The sequence below is a fragment of the Panulirus ornatus genome, chromosome 1 (assembly GCF_036320965.1).
Source record: "Panulirus ornatus isolate Po-2019 chromosome 1, ASM3632096v1, whole genome shotgun sequence".
NCBI classification, from domain to species: domain Eukaryota; kingdom Metazoa; phylum Arthropoda; class Malacostraca; order Decapoda; family Palinuridae; genus Panulirus; species Panulirus ornatus.
Window position 1 is genome coordinate 21,069,349 of NC_092224.1, and position 17,375 is coordinate 21,086,723.

The 17,375-nt window shown below is 39.1% G+C and overlaps 1 protein-coding gene across 1 annotated transcript in view; it reads right to left on the bottom strand.

Moving 5' to 3' along the window:
• Nucleotides 1-17,375, bottom strand: part of LOC139757009 (uncharacterized) — a 438,069-nt gene that overhangs the window by 225,062 nt on the left and 195,632 nt on the right. Inside the window, 2 exon segments of the mRNA XM_071677374.1 lie at nt 4,313-4,512; nt 9,912-10,089. Of these exon segments, the coding sequence (XP_071533475.1) occupies nt 4,313-4,512; nt 9,912-10,089 (378 nt within the window).

Consider the following 17,375-nt stretch of genomic DNA (forward strand, 5'->3'; position numbering starts at 1 on the left):
CTGCCTTGACACATTTCATCTTACACAAGCCTTTCACCACCTCTTCTCTCTTCACCTAACCACTTTCCATGACTCTTTCACTTTGCATACCACTCTGACTTAATATTCATCTATTTATCTATTTTGCTTTGTCCCTGTCTCCCGTGTTAGCGAGGTAGCGCAAGGAAACAGACGAAACAATGGCCCAACCCACCCAAATACACATGTATATACATACACGTCCACACACGCAAATATACATACCTATACATCTCAACGTATACATATATATACACACAAAGACATATACATATATACACATGTACATAATTCATAGTCTGCCTTTATTCATTCCCATCGCCACCTTGCCACACATGCAATAACAACCCCCTCCCCCTCATGTGTGCGAGGTAGTGCTAGGAAAAGACAACAAAGGCCACATTCGTTCACACTCGGTCTCTAGCTGTCATTCAATAATGCACCAAAACCACAGATCCCTTTCCACATCCAGGCCCCACACAACTTTCCATGGTTTACCCAAGACGCTTCACATGCCCTGGTTCAATCCATTGACAGCACATCGACCCCGGTATACCACATCATTCCAATTCACTCTATTTCTTGCACGCCTTTCACCCTCCAGCATGTTTAGGCCCCGATCACTTAATATCTTTTTCACTCCATCTTTCCACCTCCAATTTGGTCTCCCACTTCTCCTCACTCCCTCCACCTCTGACACATACATCCTCTTGGTCAATCTTTCCTCACTCATTCTCTCCATGTGACCAAACCATTTCAAAACACCCTCTTCTGCTCTCTCAACCACACTCCTTCTATTACCACACATCTCTCTTACCCTATTATTACTTACTCGATCAAACCACCTCACACCACATATTGTCCTCAAACATCTCATTTCCAGGACATCCACCCTCCTCCACACAATTCTATCCACAGCCAACGCCTACATAATCCAATCAAAGATACATCTTTAACACATTTAGTCCAAAATACCCCAAAGCTGTTTTCTGGTTATTGCATCTTCCCTCACATCATCAAATTTCTCATGTAGTTTGGAGATGTATCGGATATCCGCATCTGCATTTGCGGTTTAATTAAAATCCGTATCCACATCCTTACCACATACAAAGAGGATGTGCTGGATATACAAAAGAAGACTGAAAAATAAGAACTAGCAGCACTGAATGCTTCTTATCACTCAATGATAAAGTGTTATGGGGTAACTGACACGAATCATATGAGCAACCACGCACTAGCCGCAGTGTAGAGGAGCTTGCCTTGGGTAGGCAGTGTGTCAGTCGGTCACACTGCATAAAGTGAAATAATCATGTTCACCAAAGCCTTAGACTCTCTCTTTTCTTATGTAAAATGGCATCAAGAAACAATCAAGTATGGATGTCCTCGTGGAACAACTAAATAACTTTGCGCAGTGTCTTTTGTGCAATATATTATTCACGAAAGGAATGTGGAACTACATCTTTGAAAAATCATTTGAAATCAATGCACAAAGAATAGTTTAAAGAGTTAGAAGCAGAAGAAAGAAAAGTTTGAGGAGAAACTATAGACAAAAAACTTCTTTGCAAAAAAAAAGTGAAGTCAGACATTAAACAAAGAAATTATGGGCACTATTTTCAGTGGGAAAACTGTGGGATGCTTCTAACTTTAAATAAAAGAAATTGGATAAGTGTGTAACAGATATGTTAGCAATGGATGACCTACTAGTCAATCATGTTGAGGACGTAGGATTCCCGAGACTGATGGCTGAAGCTGCTACAAAATACAGGATGAACCAGCAAAACTTTTATTCCTCACTGATATGTAATGACAAGTATCAGTCTGCTTTCAATGAAATAAAAAGACTGAGTGACATAACGAAGCAGACAGCTAGATTTCCTTCATAACTGATGTGTGGACAGATACTTCAGCAGTCGTTCCATTGCCAAGTCTGACTGCAAATCCAGGACTTTTGAAAGAATTATCTTTGTGTTAGGTGCTGAACCACTACAAAAATGGTACACAGGAGAGTATATGTCTAGAAAGTTTGAAGATCTGTTGATGAAGTGGGACATTTCTACTATAAATGTGCACTGTGTTCTGCATGAAGCTGGAGCAAAATTAAAAAAGCTCTATTCCTGTCAAGTGTAAATAAATTGCATTGTGTTGTGCATAAAATACAAGTTGTTAAAACTGGAATATCATCATAGGATGAAACAGACAAGATAATTCAGAAATGTCGCAGCACTGCTTCTCAATTTCATCACTCAACGATGGCACAAGATGAACTTAAAAAGATTCAGGACAGGCTGCAAGACCCTAAGCTATGAGTTGTCCATGATACACCCACAAGGTGGAACAGCACCTTGCACATGCTGAAAACACAAGAAATAAAGGAGTCACAATGTTTGTACGCTGCTACCAACTCCAAAATAAAGCAACTCCCACCACTGAATGGTTGATAATGTCCAAATGTGCACTCTACAACCTTATGAAGATATCACAAAAGGCTTGAGTGACTCAACACCTACAGTAGGTGATGATACCTCCTGTAGTTTCCTTGAAAGCCACTCTTCAGTCAAGCACATGAGAAGTTTCTCAAGTAACTGATACATCAGTTTCAGGCTCTGAAAAACATGCTGAATCAACGATCTAGTCACCCAAAGATAAAAAAGCAACACAGGGAGTAAACATTATGAAACAAACAATAAGAGCTGATGGTGAAGAAAGATTTTCCTGGCTTGAAAGTGAAGATATGTAGTTTCAATGTATCTTGATTCAAGATATAAAAGTAAATTCTTTTCCCCATCAAACATCACTGATCAAGTGAAATCATCAGTTGTCAGACTATGTAAAGCTGACTCAGCTAAGCACTAAGGCAAACGAAGATGATAACCAACTAGAAAACGAAGACAACAAAACACAAACAAATGTGCACAACCAACACCTATGGAACATTGGATGAAGCAATGACCTCTATTCTTGCTTCCAGTAATGATGAAGCACAAGAGACACATGCAGCAAGGAAGAGTGCCATGGAAGAAAATGAGAGGTATCAGATGGAAAAGAGAATCAATAGAACAAGTGAAGACAGCTTGCAATGGTGGAAAGAAAAGATGAGAATGTACCCTGATTTGGTGAAGGTTGCTTGCCGATATCTTTGCTGTCCCCCAAGCAGCATCCCTAGTGAGCAGCTATTCAGTGGTGCTGGCTTGATCTATGATGCAAAATGTGAGTTTTAGCAGAAAAGGCAGAGAAACTTTTGTTTTTGAAGAAAAACGTGCCTATCTTAACTTTAAATACCAAATGACTAAGTGATGAAAGAACAGCTGTTAACAGATTAGGAGTTAAGTTAACCACTTTCAAAAGGAAGGAGGTAACACACAACTTGTGTGGCTGAAACTAGTCATAACTATAAGAAACTACAATCATCTAGTAATTTGTAACGAAAGTAGCTGCCATTTGGAAATTATTAATGTTCTATAACAAATAACTCAATCTATTCAAATATATAACAAAATATCCTGAAATATCCGCATCTGCAAGGATGTCATAGTCTTACATCCACATTTGCTGTTTTTAGAAACCCATCCGCAAAATACATAGGCATGATATCCACATACACATCAGCATATCTCTGAATTCAGACATCCGATGCATCTCCAGTGCAATTAGTTCATTTCTACCTCTAAAAGAGGCATTTTCACCCTAAACACATTGTATGATCTTACAGTTGTTCTATTCCCATTTAATAGTTTTTCTTATCAAGCCAAGAGAGAGAGAGAGAGGAGACCCTCTCAACAACTTATCAATATCCATTCATTATAATTTAAAAAGCATCCTCTTTTACTATCCATAATTTTCTCATACATTCGTTCATTTCCCATTCTTAACATGCAATGATTAAAAATTAATATGTATTAATGATGACAAATAAAGGCATACTACTTGTGCACATAAAAAAATCTAACCAAAACTTATCTAGGTTCAGCTTTACAGCTAAACCGCAAAAATCTAATGTCCTTGGTATGGAAAGATATTGAGATGTAAGGTGATTAAAATGAAGCATGAGTTGATGATAAAGAAGTGAAGATAAGGTAGATGAAGATAAAAGATGATCCAATGAAAAACGAGGAATTGACTTGATGGCCTGAAGATAATGGAAAGCAATATACGAGTCATATCCCATAACAGACAATACTTATTTCTACATGTACATTAAAACATCCTCAGAATCTCTAAGTAAATGGGGCAATTTTGATTTTTACATGATGAATATTAACTACAAATATACAGTAAAAGAAACTAGACAACTTACAGGTGCAGGTGTATTCCTTGCACTTGATTCTGATGACTGAGGTGGTGTTGGGGTCTTGTCAGGCTTTTCATTATTCATGTCATCAAGAATGTTCTTGCCAGTGTTAGGGTCTACAATAGCAAGAGTTTTTCGCTCTCTGTGTGGAGCTGTAACCACTCCTGGCTTAAGTTGTGGCTGTTGCGTAGATGGTGGGTAAAACACTGAAAGCAAGGCAAAAGAAAAGAAAAACTAGTTTATTCCATACATTTAACATGAACTTCAATTAGCATGTACAAAACACACCGAAATGCATGTGAGAACATAAAAAAATATCCACATGCATAGGCATGGTACGGTAAGCACACTACACAAAATAACATACACATAAACAAACAGGTGTATATAAACAGTGTGTGTGTGTGTAACTTTCTATTCATACTGTACATGGATAAAGTTTTACACTCATGAGGCCCTATCCCCTGAACATTCTCATAGCAACCTGATGACTGCATTACCTATGTCTTTCGGTCAATTCATTCCACTCATCTATCACTCTTGTACCACATGAATACTTCCAGAAATCTTTTCTAACAATCTTCTTGCTACATTTTATTCTATGCCCTCTTTCTAAGAGCTGTTCTTTGTCTACATCATCAAGCTGTCTGAAAAACTAAAGGGTTGTGATCCAGTCAGCCCTGACGCCTTTGTCTTCCAAGTAGGGCAAATTTAAGGCCCTCTTGCCTTTCCCTACAATTTAGCTCTCTCAATTCTGGTACCATCTTTGTTATTCTCCTCTGGACCTCCTCTATTAGATCTGCAATCTTTTTAGGTTCAGCGTCCAAACTTGACAATATTCTAGTTTTGGCCAATTTATGATGCAAGCAGCTTGTGAATATTTCCTTAATAATGAACTTGATTGCAATTCAAATATTTGATAGCAGATAGTTTGTTTCCTTAACTATTCTCCCAAGGTGGGATTTTGAAGACTGGTGAAGGGCAAAGTCAACTTCCAAATCCTTTTCACATACAGAAACCTGTAACTTATTACCTAAAGGATGACAATCGTATTGAGGCCTTCTTTCACTGTGACCCAACCTCATTACATTTATGCAGGTTGGACTTCATCAATGATGTATCAGACCAACTCTGGGATATGTCTAGGTATCCTTGTAGGTTAATGAAATTCTCCACAGTTTTCACCTCCCCATAACCTTTGCATCAACAACAAAAACATGCAGGTAGGAGTACATACCTTAACAATAAAGCCTCACATCACTCCACTTGTGACCAACTCACTGAGGAAATAGTTATAATGACATGCATCAATTTTGTTCTGTGTCAGATGTTTTCCGACTGTTCATATACAAACGATCCACCCAGCCTTCCCTTTATCTAAAGCAGACCTCTCTTTCTCATTAAAATCTAGGAAGTTTGAAACCTAAATTCATGATCTCTCTCACTTAGGTAATTTCTCCTCCATAGAAAGTCAAGCCCTTGCTATATGATTATCTCCTTCAGAACCTTACAAACCATACTTGTCAGTGAGACATGTCTGTAGTTCGTTGCCTATTCTAGTCTCCTTTCTTATGGACAGGTATGATGGTTGCACATTCCCTCTCACTTGGCACTTTGTCTCTCAGCAGAAGTATCCTGAACAGTATTTCAAGAGGACTGCATTATGTTCTACAAACATCTTTAGCACATACAGCATGTAATTACCCATCCATACTATAGGGACAGGTAGAGTCACATTTATAGGGTCCTATTTTAAACATTCTCTATCACCATGCAGTTTCTTAAATCTGTGAGTACTGTTTGCATTAACAACATTTTCAGTCATTTCAATTTATTTATCCACCACTCTTGTGAGACTGTACTTCATTTCAACTTTTTCAAAACATTTCTTGCCTCATTTCAAGCTGTCCTCTGGATATGCTAACTGTTCATCTTTAAAGAACAATTCACTCTCTTCATCATCACTCTAGTTTAAAAACTTAATAGATTCTCATGAGGTTCCCCCTCACTCTTCTCTCTTTACAAAGTGGGCAAATTTACGTCTTCTAGCATGTACCAATAACTCAGCTCTTAATTCTTAAGTGTTGCCCTCTTCTGCTACTGTGTGTGTGGTGATCAAACCTGATAAAACATATGCTGTGACCATAATCGGGATACAAATTAGATAAAATTTCCTTATCCATGTAGTTGAAAGATATTCTAATGAAAGTTTATCTCCTAACTTTTGTAGCAATACTGAAGTCTGTTGACAGGTTAGTAATGATGTTGACTACAAAGACCTTTTCACACAAAATACTGAGGATCGTTTCCTGCTAAATTATAATCATACTAAGGCCTTCTTTCATTTTCTTCTAACCTCAATACTTTACATCTGTTTGGGTTTAATTTTGCTGATCATGTATCAGGCTAACTTTAGTAATTGTCAAGGTCCTATGTAAGGTGATGTAATCATCAGTAATTTTCCTTTCCCTCACGACCTTTGCATCATCTGCAAACATATTCAAGTAGGAGTACATATCTTCAAGCAAATCATTAACGTAGGTCAAGAAGAGTAACGATTACAGAACTAAATCCTTGGGAACTCTAGTAGTGTCCCTGAACTATTCTGAAGAGGCTCCTCTGACATGCATCCTTTGATACCTTCCACTCAGCTTATCTACTCCTCATTTCTACCTGGTGACCTGGTTTGTAATCAGTCTCCCATGCAGTATAGTCATATGCTTTCTGAAAGTCTACATACAAACAATTCACCAACCTTCCCTTTTGTCTAAGAAAACCATCAACCTTCCCTTTTGTCTAAGAAAAAGTTCACTCAAAAATTTACAGTTTGTTACAAACTACCTCCTTTCCATAAAACCCTCTTTTCTCTCACTTAAGTAATTTCTCCAGTAGACAGACAATCCATCAGCCTTCCCGCATATCTAAGAAAAAAAAAAAAATCTGAGGTTTGTTACAAATATTTCATTTCCAACAAATCCTCCCTTTTCTCACATAAGTAATTTCTCCTATCGACATGGCATTATTTGAATCATCTTTTCCAGAGCCTTACACATGACACTTGTTGGTCAAACTGGTCAGTAGTTCAGGGCCTGTTTCTGGTATCCTTTGTTACTGACAAGAATGATGTCCCTCATTTCCACTCCTTTAGCATTCTGCATCTCACAAGTGTGACGTCTTGAAAAGTAATTCAAGCCATTTGTCTCAAGCAACTACACACATCTAGATATATCTACAATTTACATTTCATATTCTTTTATTATACTTTGTCACTGTCTCCCGTATTAGCGAGGTAGTGCAAAGAAGCAAAGTAAATGGCCCAACCCACCCACATACACATGTATATACATAAATGCCTACACACGCACATATACATATCTATACATTGAAATGTATACCAACGCACATATACATATATACACATGTACATATTCATACATGCTACATTCATCCATTTCTGCCGCCACCCACGAAAAGACTACCCCTTCCCCAACATGCGCGTTAGGCAGCACTAAGAAAAGACAACAAAGACCACATTCGTTCACACTTAGTCTCTAGCTGTCATGTGTAATGCACCAAAACCACAGCTCCCTTTCCACATCCAGGCCCCACAAAATTTTCCATGGTTTACCCCAGACACTTTTCTCTGCCTTACTGGTGTTGCTGATAAGTGTTTTATGCTGTAAACTTATTTCTAAACTCATTCTTCTCTTCCACACATAACCTTACATAATCCTCTAAATTTGTTTCCTCAGAATCCCTTTACCTTACTTGCCGCTCTTTAACTAAGAATCTATTCCTGATGAATTCATTTATAAGATTTCAATTTTTTCCAGCTCTGTCCACATTATTCTTATTAAAAATATCTTGTTCCTCCTTTCTTATCCTGTTATACTTACTTCTTTCTCTCATATACTCTACAAGAGCTTTGGCAGAGACCTCTTACTTTATTTGTAATCTCCCATTTTTGTAATCTCTACTTCTCTCCCACTCAACTCCAGGATAGATGAAACCAAAGCAAAATAACTATAATAAGCAACCTCTTATGTCTTGTATACAATCACTGAAATTGCATGTGACAATTCCACAGCCTCCAATAACCCTTTAATGACCACACATACTTTCTTATTTGGGGAAAGAGAGTTATCTAGAAGGGCAAAAATGGTTATGTTTTAAGGTACAGTAGTCCCAATAACATGTGAATGTAAGACATGGGATACAGGTGAGAATGTACAGAGGATGTGATATACAGGATGAAGTGCTGTCCATGGTCTGAACCAAGGTATGTGAAACAGTCATGGGAGACCACAGAGAGGTTTGTTGGGCCTAGTTATGGAAAGGTGGCCCAGCTTTCACTGTATTAAATATGCTAGCTTGAGAGTGGATGTGAGAGAATGAGGCCACTCCACTAGAACTGAGGGAAGCAAAAATCCAGATTCTAACTTAAACCTAAAGACTTGTCTCTCACATCCTTAACACCTAAACAGTCAATAAAGGATGCCCATCAAATGTGCCGATTATCAGTGTAAATCTTAATAAGTACATATAGAATGCACATAATATACACAAAATCTGTAATATGTGAAAAAATATCTAAATCATAGGATGGCATGTGTGAAATCATACCTTGTATAAAAAATCATAAAGGATATTACGAGTTCCAGCATATGCAGAACAAAAGCACACTTTAAGCAAAAAAATCAGTCATAAACTTACATAAAAGTGGAATGACCTGCACAACCATACATGAAATGCAGCACATTCTCCAATGTCAATACTGAAGAAAGTACGCTACTATTTTGGGTATTTTCTTCAATAACATAAGATACTGATATTCTGCGAGGTAATTTTTTGGGTGAGTATTAACCTTTGAGCATGTGGTATTTAACTTTTCTGACACATGCATAATGTAAGAGTTAATAAGGCTTTTATATCAATGGCACTAAATCCCACATACTGTCTTCAATATTGGTATCCAAATTCATTTTCATGATACAAAAAACTTTTCATTAAGCATGCAAAGCCATCAACACAATCTCCAATCTCTTCCTCAGTCATTTATCTTTACAATATGTAAGCCATAGTATTCATCAAATAAAGAAGGCAACCTATTTTTGTTACATGAGATATACCCAATTTGAATTAATATCAAGTTACATGACCATACATAAATCTTGCATGAGAACTGAACTTGGACCTTAAACTTAACCAAAGTGTAGACAAGCATGCATAAGCAAAAAGATACCAAAGGTAGGGGAAGAGGCAAACTAAAAAGAAATGCCTGACTTGAATATATCAAACAAATTCTCCTACACTTGCTAAAATAAATACCAAATTATGACAGGCAAAAAAAATAAATGGTGGTAACCTTTGATAAAACTTCTTAACCAATCTCTGAACAAACTGCACTCAAGAAAATGTACCGAGATAAACACATGGATGCCAGCACACAGCCATACATATATATATCACAATCTCAATTATAGTACCAGAGCTCTACATGGAGTAAAACTTCATGAATTCAATCCAGACACTTTTAACTAACAAACCAAACAGAAAATCAAGAAGACTGGGATATGTCCCAAACTCTGAAATGCACGATGCTTACCTCCTCCCTGAGGCTGCCGGAACTGGATGGTGGAAGGAGCCTCGTGCTTACCTCCCGGAGGTTGGTGGTATTGTAAAGGTTGGTAGTGAGTCTGTGGGTGAGGCTGTGGCATCTGGGAAGGGTGATACTGCCCAGGTTGAGTGTGTGGTGTTGCCTGACGAGGACCCATAGGCTGGAACTAAAATGAGTGCAAATTACAACTTATCTGAATATCAATGGATATCAAATATGATAACATATATAAATTTACATGTACTACTAAACACACACAAACACATGACCGCTATAGACTGAGTGTGAACAAATGTAGTCATTTTCTGTCTGCTTTCCTGGCGCTACCTTGCTGAAGCTGAGGTAAAGATGATATTTCCTGTGTGGCCGGGTAGCGACAGGAATGGATGAAGGTAAGCAAGTATGAATATATACATCTGTATATATGTATATGAATGTATCTGTTTATATGTACATGTATATATATGGGAATATATATATCATTTTTTTCTATAATACTTTGTTGCTGTCTCCCGCTTTAGCGAGGTAGCGCAAGGAAACAGACGAAAGAATGGCCCAACCCACCAACATGCACATGTATATACATACACGTCCACACACACACATACATACGTATACATCTCCACGTATACATATATATACACACTCAGACATATACATATATACACATGTACTTAATTCATACTGTCTACCCTTATTCATTCCCGTCGCCACCCTGCCACACATGAAATGACAACCCACTCCCTCCGCATGTGCGTGAGGTAGTGCTAGGAAAAGACACCCAAGGCCACATTCATTCACACTCAGTCTTGAGCTGTCATGTATAATGCACCGAATCCACAGCTCCCTTTTCACATCCAGGCCCCACAAAACTTTCCATGGTGTACCCCAGACGCTTCACATGCCCTGGTTCAATCAATTGACAGCACATCGACCCTGGTATACCACATCGTTCCAATTCACTCTATTCCTTGCACGCCTTTCACCCTCCTGCATGTTCAGGCCCCAATCACTCAAAATCTTTTTCGCTCTATCTTTCCACCTCCAATTTGATCTCCCACTTCACCTCGTTTCCCCACCTCCGACACATATATCCCCTTGGTCAATCTTTCCTCACTCATTCTCTCCATGTGACCAAACCATTTCAAAACACCCTCTTCTGCTCTCTATACCAAACTCTTTTTTATCACCACCCATCTCTCTTACCCTTTCATTACTTACTCGATCAAACCACCTCACACCACATATTGTCCTCAAACATCTCATTTCCAGCACATCCACCCTCCTCCACACAAATCTATCCATAGCCCATGCCTCACAACCATATAACATTGCTGAAACCACTATTCCTTCAAACATACCCATTTTTGCTTTCCAAGATAACGTTCTCGACTTCCACACATTTTTCAATGCTCCCAAAACTTTCGCCCCCTCCCCCAACCTATGATTCACTTCCGCTTCCATGGTTCCACCAGCTGCCAAATCCACTCCCACACATCTAAAACACTTCACTTCCTCCAGTTTTTCTCCATTCAAACTTACCTCCCAATTGACCTCTCAATCAACCCTACTGTACCTAATAACCTTGCTCTTATTCACATTTACTCTCAGCTTTCTTCTTTCACACACTTTACCAAACTCAGTCACCAGCTTCTGCAGTTTCTCACACGAATCAGTCACCAGCGCTGTATCATCAGAGAACAACTGACTCACTTCCCAAGCTCTCTCATCCACAACAGACTGCATACTTGCCCCTCTTTCCAAAACTCTTGCATTCACCTCCCTAACAACCCCATCCATAAACAAATTAAACAGCCATGGAGACGTCATGAACCCCTGCCGCAAACCAACATTCACCGAGAACCAATCACTTTCTTCCTACACATACACATGCCTAACATCCTCGATAAAAAATTTTCACACCTTTCTAACAACTTGCCTCCCACACCATATAATCTTAATACCTTCCACAAAGCATCTCTATCAACTCTATCATATGCCCTCTCTCTCCCTCCCTGGGGATAGGGGAGAAAGAATACTTCCCACGTATTCCCTGCGTGTCATAGAAGGCGATGAAAAGGGGAGAAAGCAGGGGGCTAGAAATCCTCCCCTCTCATTTTTAATTTTCCGAAATAAGGAACAGAGAAGGGGGCAAAGTGAGGATTTCCTTCAAAGACTCAGCCCTGTTCCTAAAACTACCTCACTAACATGAGAAATGGCAAGAGATAGGTAGTATGTTTGAGGAAAGGAACCTGGATGTTTGGCAGTGTTGTAGTTAAGGGCATTTCCAGAGTGTACACACGAGTGGAGGGATGCATTGGGGGAATAGCATCTTCCCTAAGATATGTCTTATCAAATAAACAGTGATGCTGTTACAGTGGTTCCATGCGCATCTCTGCCACACTGTTTCGGAACTTTGTGATTTTTAGTGTAAATGCGGCACTTACTTCTAACTCATAATAAATGGAAAATGACAAAGAAGATAGAAGTTGAGGGCCCCCTTGCAAATGCAAAAAGAGAATGATTTAGATATGCAAATGAAAAAGATAAAGAAGCATGATGATGGGCAAACACCCTCTTCCATCTCGCATGAACTCAGGCTGGTTACCTCAAAAGTGAACAAAATTTTGAAGGACACCGAGTGCATTAAGGAACATATAAGCTTCAACACGTTTAAAATCCACTGTTGAAACCAAGAAAAGAAATGGCGCTTATCTACGAAATGAAGATATGACATGGGAACCTGGAAGGGGTACATGATAAGAGATCTAAGACCTGGAAGGGTAAAGGAGTGGCATGGAGAGACCTGGAGAGATAGTTAACCTAATTTTGAGGATGGAAGATTAGATTCAGCATCATGTACCACTATGTCTCATGGTGATACAAATAAAAGCTGGAAGTCTCTACACAGACATAAAAGAAAAGTACAGTACTTTGTGGCCAGTTATGTATAGGTTTATCAAATCTAAGGCTCGTGCTAACTTTAATAATGTTTAATTAAAACGAGTGGTAAATACATTTCTTTATAGTTTAATAATCTCTTTTTTGTAGTCAGCAATTTCTTTCCCATACTACTACTGCTAAATGTGGTAGTGTTGCAGTCAGGAGTTTGGGATTTTGTAAGAGTGGTGGCCAAGTTTAGTACAGTGTGTAGCATCTGATACAGAAAAAATGCACTCGAAAAGGGGAAATGAAATAATGATCAGGTGATGGGATTTTGGGTGAAATTATGTAGATATTGACTCATAGAAATTTCAATTTGCACACTGTTACAGGTAATGCAGTTCTTGAGTTATGTCGGGAAGCATCTATATAGTGTTTTGTGACACAAAACTTTTGAATTCAAAATTCACTCTGCATTTTATACACTGAAAGTAAAGAATGTTGTTGGGAGAGGGGTAGATCTTTCAATAATAAGATGGGCATATGGTCTGATGGCACCCTCAGATGCACCTAGAAATATAGTTACAAAACAAAATATGGCAAAAAATGTTGACAAAGTGGATACACCTTTCAGACAGGGGAGACAAAGAAAATGGGTGACCAAACTAAAGATGGAAGGATGGAGCAAAAAAAGATATTAAGTCGTTGGGCCCTGAACATGTAGGAGAGTGAAAAGCATGCACAACAGACTGATTTGCAGTGAAGAGGGAAATACGAGATGACATACTGTCATTGGATTGAACCAGAGGATATGAAGCCAGGGAAATCCACAAAATGGTCTTTGGGGTCTGGTTGTAAACAGGAAACTGTTCCAATGCAATACATGTGACAGCTTGTAAATGCTTTTACTTAGTTTGTTCGTGGTGCCACCTTAGCAACTCAGGAAATGAGAAGTTTAAAGAAAAACAAATAACTACAACTATATCTCCTCTCCCAGTACACTAATACCCCAGTTAGCACTACCCCACAGAGTTATCAATCATTATAGCAACCTGGCTTGCACTTTTAAGCTCTAGTTTTACTGAAAAATAAAAAAAATAAAAAAAATAAGTAAAGAAGTCAAAAGTCACGTGCAAACACTCAACTTGTCAAGAGCAGCTCTTAGTTTACATTCATTCACTTGGCCAATCAAAGTGCCATACACACAGGATCATATTCAATCAGCAAGGAGTGCTCTCACCTGTTGGTAATTCACAAATTCACTGCACTGACATTGTGCACCCATTCTTGCTAACTCATCTCACCAATTTTTAATATTGTGATCATTTTTCACTAATCATGTATGGAAGACGGCCTGCAAATTCTACTGCTGCTAGAGCATCTAAAGTGCCTTGGAAAAGCCTCTCCTTGGATGTAAAATTACATGTCTTGAGATGGCTGGAAGCTGGTGAGGGTCAGGAAAATGTAGCTGATGCTTTCAACTAGACTACATCAACAGTTAGAGCAATTTTAAGAATGCATTCAAGAGAAAAACTCCCACCATGATGAATGCGAAGTAGGCTACAAGAGAAGCACTTGGTAACACAACCGATACGTTACCATACCTTTCCACATCAAAACCTCCACCTTTCAGCTTCCTCACTCCATATCTTAAAATGTTGGGTAACAATGTTAAAAGAGATACAGTGTTGCTCAATTATATTTTCAATCAGTTCTGAGTAGACTTTAACTGTTCAGTAGCATCTGGCAGTAGTGCGGCCCGTATTACTTAAGAATTCGATCGACACACAACCATCCCATCCCCAACATCAGGACAACATTTATCATCACCACCAAAATCATAATTTCCATGATGCAGAGATGGATTACCTTCAGCTAGAGTATAGCTGTTATGATTTCTACCCTCCCACCCACCGCATCTCAATACACATGCTGCCTCATCCACTCACTCCCACACTACCTGTGTTCTGAACTGAACACAACCAGACAACAAAAACCTTTCCATGATTCACCCCAGATGCTTCAAATGCCCTAGTTCAGCACTGACAGCACATCGCCCCTTGTATACCAAAGTGCTCCAATACTCTCTCTACCTTGCACACCTTTCACCACCCTACAGGTTCAAACCTAGAGTATCTTCAATCTACCTCACTCCATCCTTCCATCTCCAATATGATTTTCCCCTTCTCCTTGTCCTCTCCACTTCTGACAAATAAATCCTGTTTGTCAAACTATCCTCATTCACATTCCATTTTTTTTAAGCTCTTGTCATGGACAGAAGTTCACATCAAGACCAGGATTTAACTTAAATATAGAAAGGTTAATGCAGGTGAGAAAGAAGAGACAATGGAAAGTATTTATGAATTTTGGAGGAAGTGAAAACCCGTCTTTTAAAAAGTCATGTTATAATTATTGGGAAAGACGTGAGGGTAGAGTTCCAAACCTTCAAAGCATGGGGAAAGAAACTGTCATCAAAATGGCCCATCCTTGAGTTGGTAACAGCCAAACGGTAACCATGTGACACAGGAGGTTGCCAAGTATTGAGTGCTTAGAGCTAGTGGTGAGAGAACACAATCAACGAGCTCTTGGGATCAAAAACCAAAGTAATACCTAAAAATGAACCTATATATTGTGGCATAGGGCAAGCAGGTTAAGTTTTGAAGTTAGGATGGGCAAGTTTTAAAGTCATACCACTTTCATCTCCACCCTGTCTAGTAAGGATGCAGAGCTAGGACCACCTCAGATATGAGAGCAGTAATCCATACAAGAATGGATAAATCCATTGTATAAATGGAATAACTGTTTAGAAGAAATTTCTACACTTCTTTCTTAAGGCTCCAGTCACAGACAAAAGTCCACTAACAGGCCAGGCCTTAAATGAAATACAGAAAGAAATATGAAACAGAAAAAGAAAAGACAAGAGAAAGTATTTAAGAGTTTTTGAGGGCATGAAATGTGCCTGGTCATAATCATTGAGAAAGACATGAGAAGGTAGAGAATTTCAAGCTTCGACGTGTAGTGAAAGTAGCAGGTATCCAAATGACCCACCCTTGAGTTGCCGATGGCCACACAATAATCATGCAACGCAACAGCTTGCCAAACATTGTGTGATCCAGCAACCAGCTCTCGGAGGAAAATAAAATCATACCTATAGAAGAGGGAAAGTGAACCTACATTGCAGCAAAGGGCAACGGGATCTAGTTTGGAAGTTGGCTTGGGACAGTTTATAAAGCAGATTGCTTTCAGCAACACTCAAGTAGGGATACAAAGATAGAACGACCCCAAATGTGAGAGCAGTACTCCATACAAGGACAATCAATCCCAGGATGAATCAATCCCTTGTATAAACTGAGCAATTGTTCAAAAGAGGAAGATGAAGATATTCTTGTAATGTGGGGTTTCCAAGAAAAAGTGGATGCTCTAGTAATAATAAGTATGTTCATTAAGTCAAGAGGTGGAATTACTGAACCGTCAAAGGAGACACAAGAGTTGTGAGGAGTTTTCAATAGAGCAATGGGCAGAAGTTGGGTCTTGAAGGCATTAGACTTAAGATTTTGTCTACCCCACTGAGATATCTTGTCTAAGTCATTGTCTACTGAGGTAGCAGTGTCAAGATGAGATGCAGACAGAGTGAGAGGAGAGGGAGCAGAATTGAAGGATGTGGAAGAATGCAGTGTTGAATTGTCAGCATGAGTGCATTGGATTATTTGTGGACAAGAAATCATTGAAAAAAGGAGAAAAGGACAGAACCTCGAGGGAGAAATGGGAAGGCTGAGCCATCAACCACCACAGGGATAGATGAGCCAGAAAGGAAGCTAGATATAAAGGAGCAAAGTGAGGGAGGAAAACCAAAAGAGGGGAGCTTAAAGATGAGACCCCGAAGCCACACCATCAAAAGCATCAGATATGTCAAGGGCAACTACACTTGATCCCCCAAAATCTTTCAGGGATGATGACCTGACATTAGAAAGAATATCACCAATGGATCTCACCAAATGGAAGCCATACTTGTGATCAGAAAGAAGGCTGTGATTTTCAAGGTGTTTTAGGATATGGGAGTCGAGGGGGGGGGATTCAAAACCTTTGGAAATGATAGATGTCAAAGCTATAGGACAAAAGGTGGAGGGGTAAAAACAGTCACTCTTCTTAGGGATGGGATGTATCAATGCATGTTTCCAAGAAGGCAAAGTTTTGGTTTCTAAACAGAAAAGGAACAGGTGAGCAAACATTGGTGCAAGTTCAGAGGTAAACTCTTTCAGTACACAGGGATGGATGCTATCAGGATGATAAGCCTCGTGTCCAGAGAAAGACGCACTTTTCGGACAGTCCGAAAAGAGATTAAAGAAAGAGGCACAGGATTAGTAAGAGGAGCATCAAGGGGTGAAGGAATTCTAAAGTCATCCAAGGTGGAGTCAGATGAGAAACGGGAACTAAAGTGCACTGCTTTGTCAGTGGGAGAGACAGTTATAGTACCATGAGAATGGAAAAGTGAAGGAAATTGTTACAGATGCTCTTAGCTAAAGACTAGAAAGACCTATCAGTGGATGACAAGGAGAGCTCATCCCACTT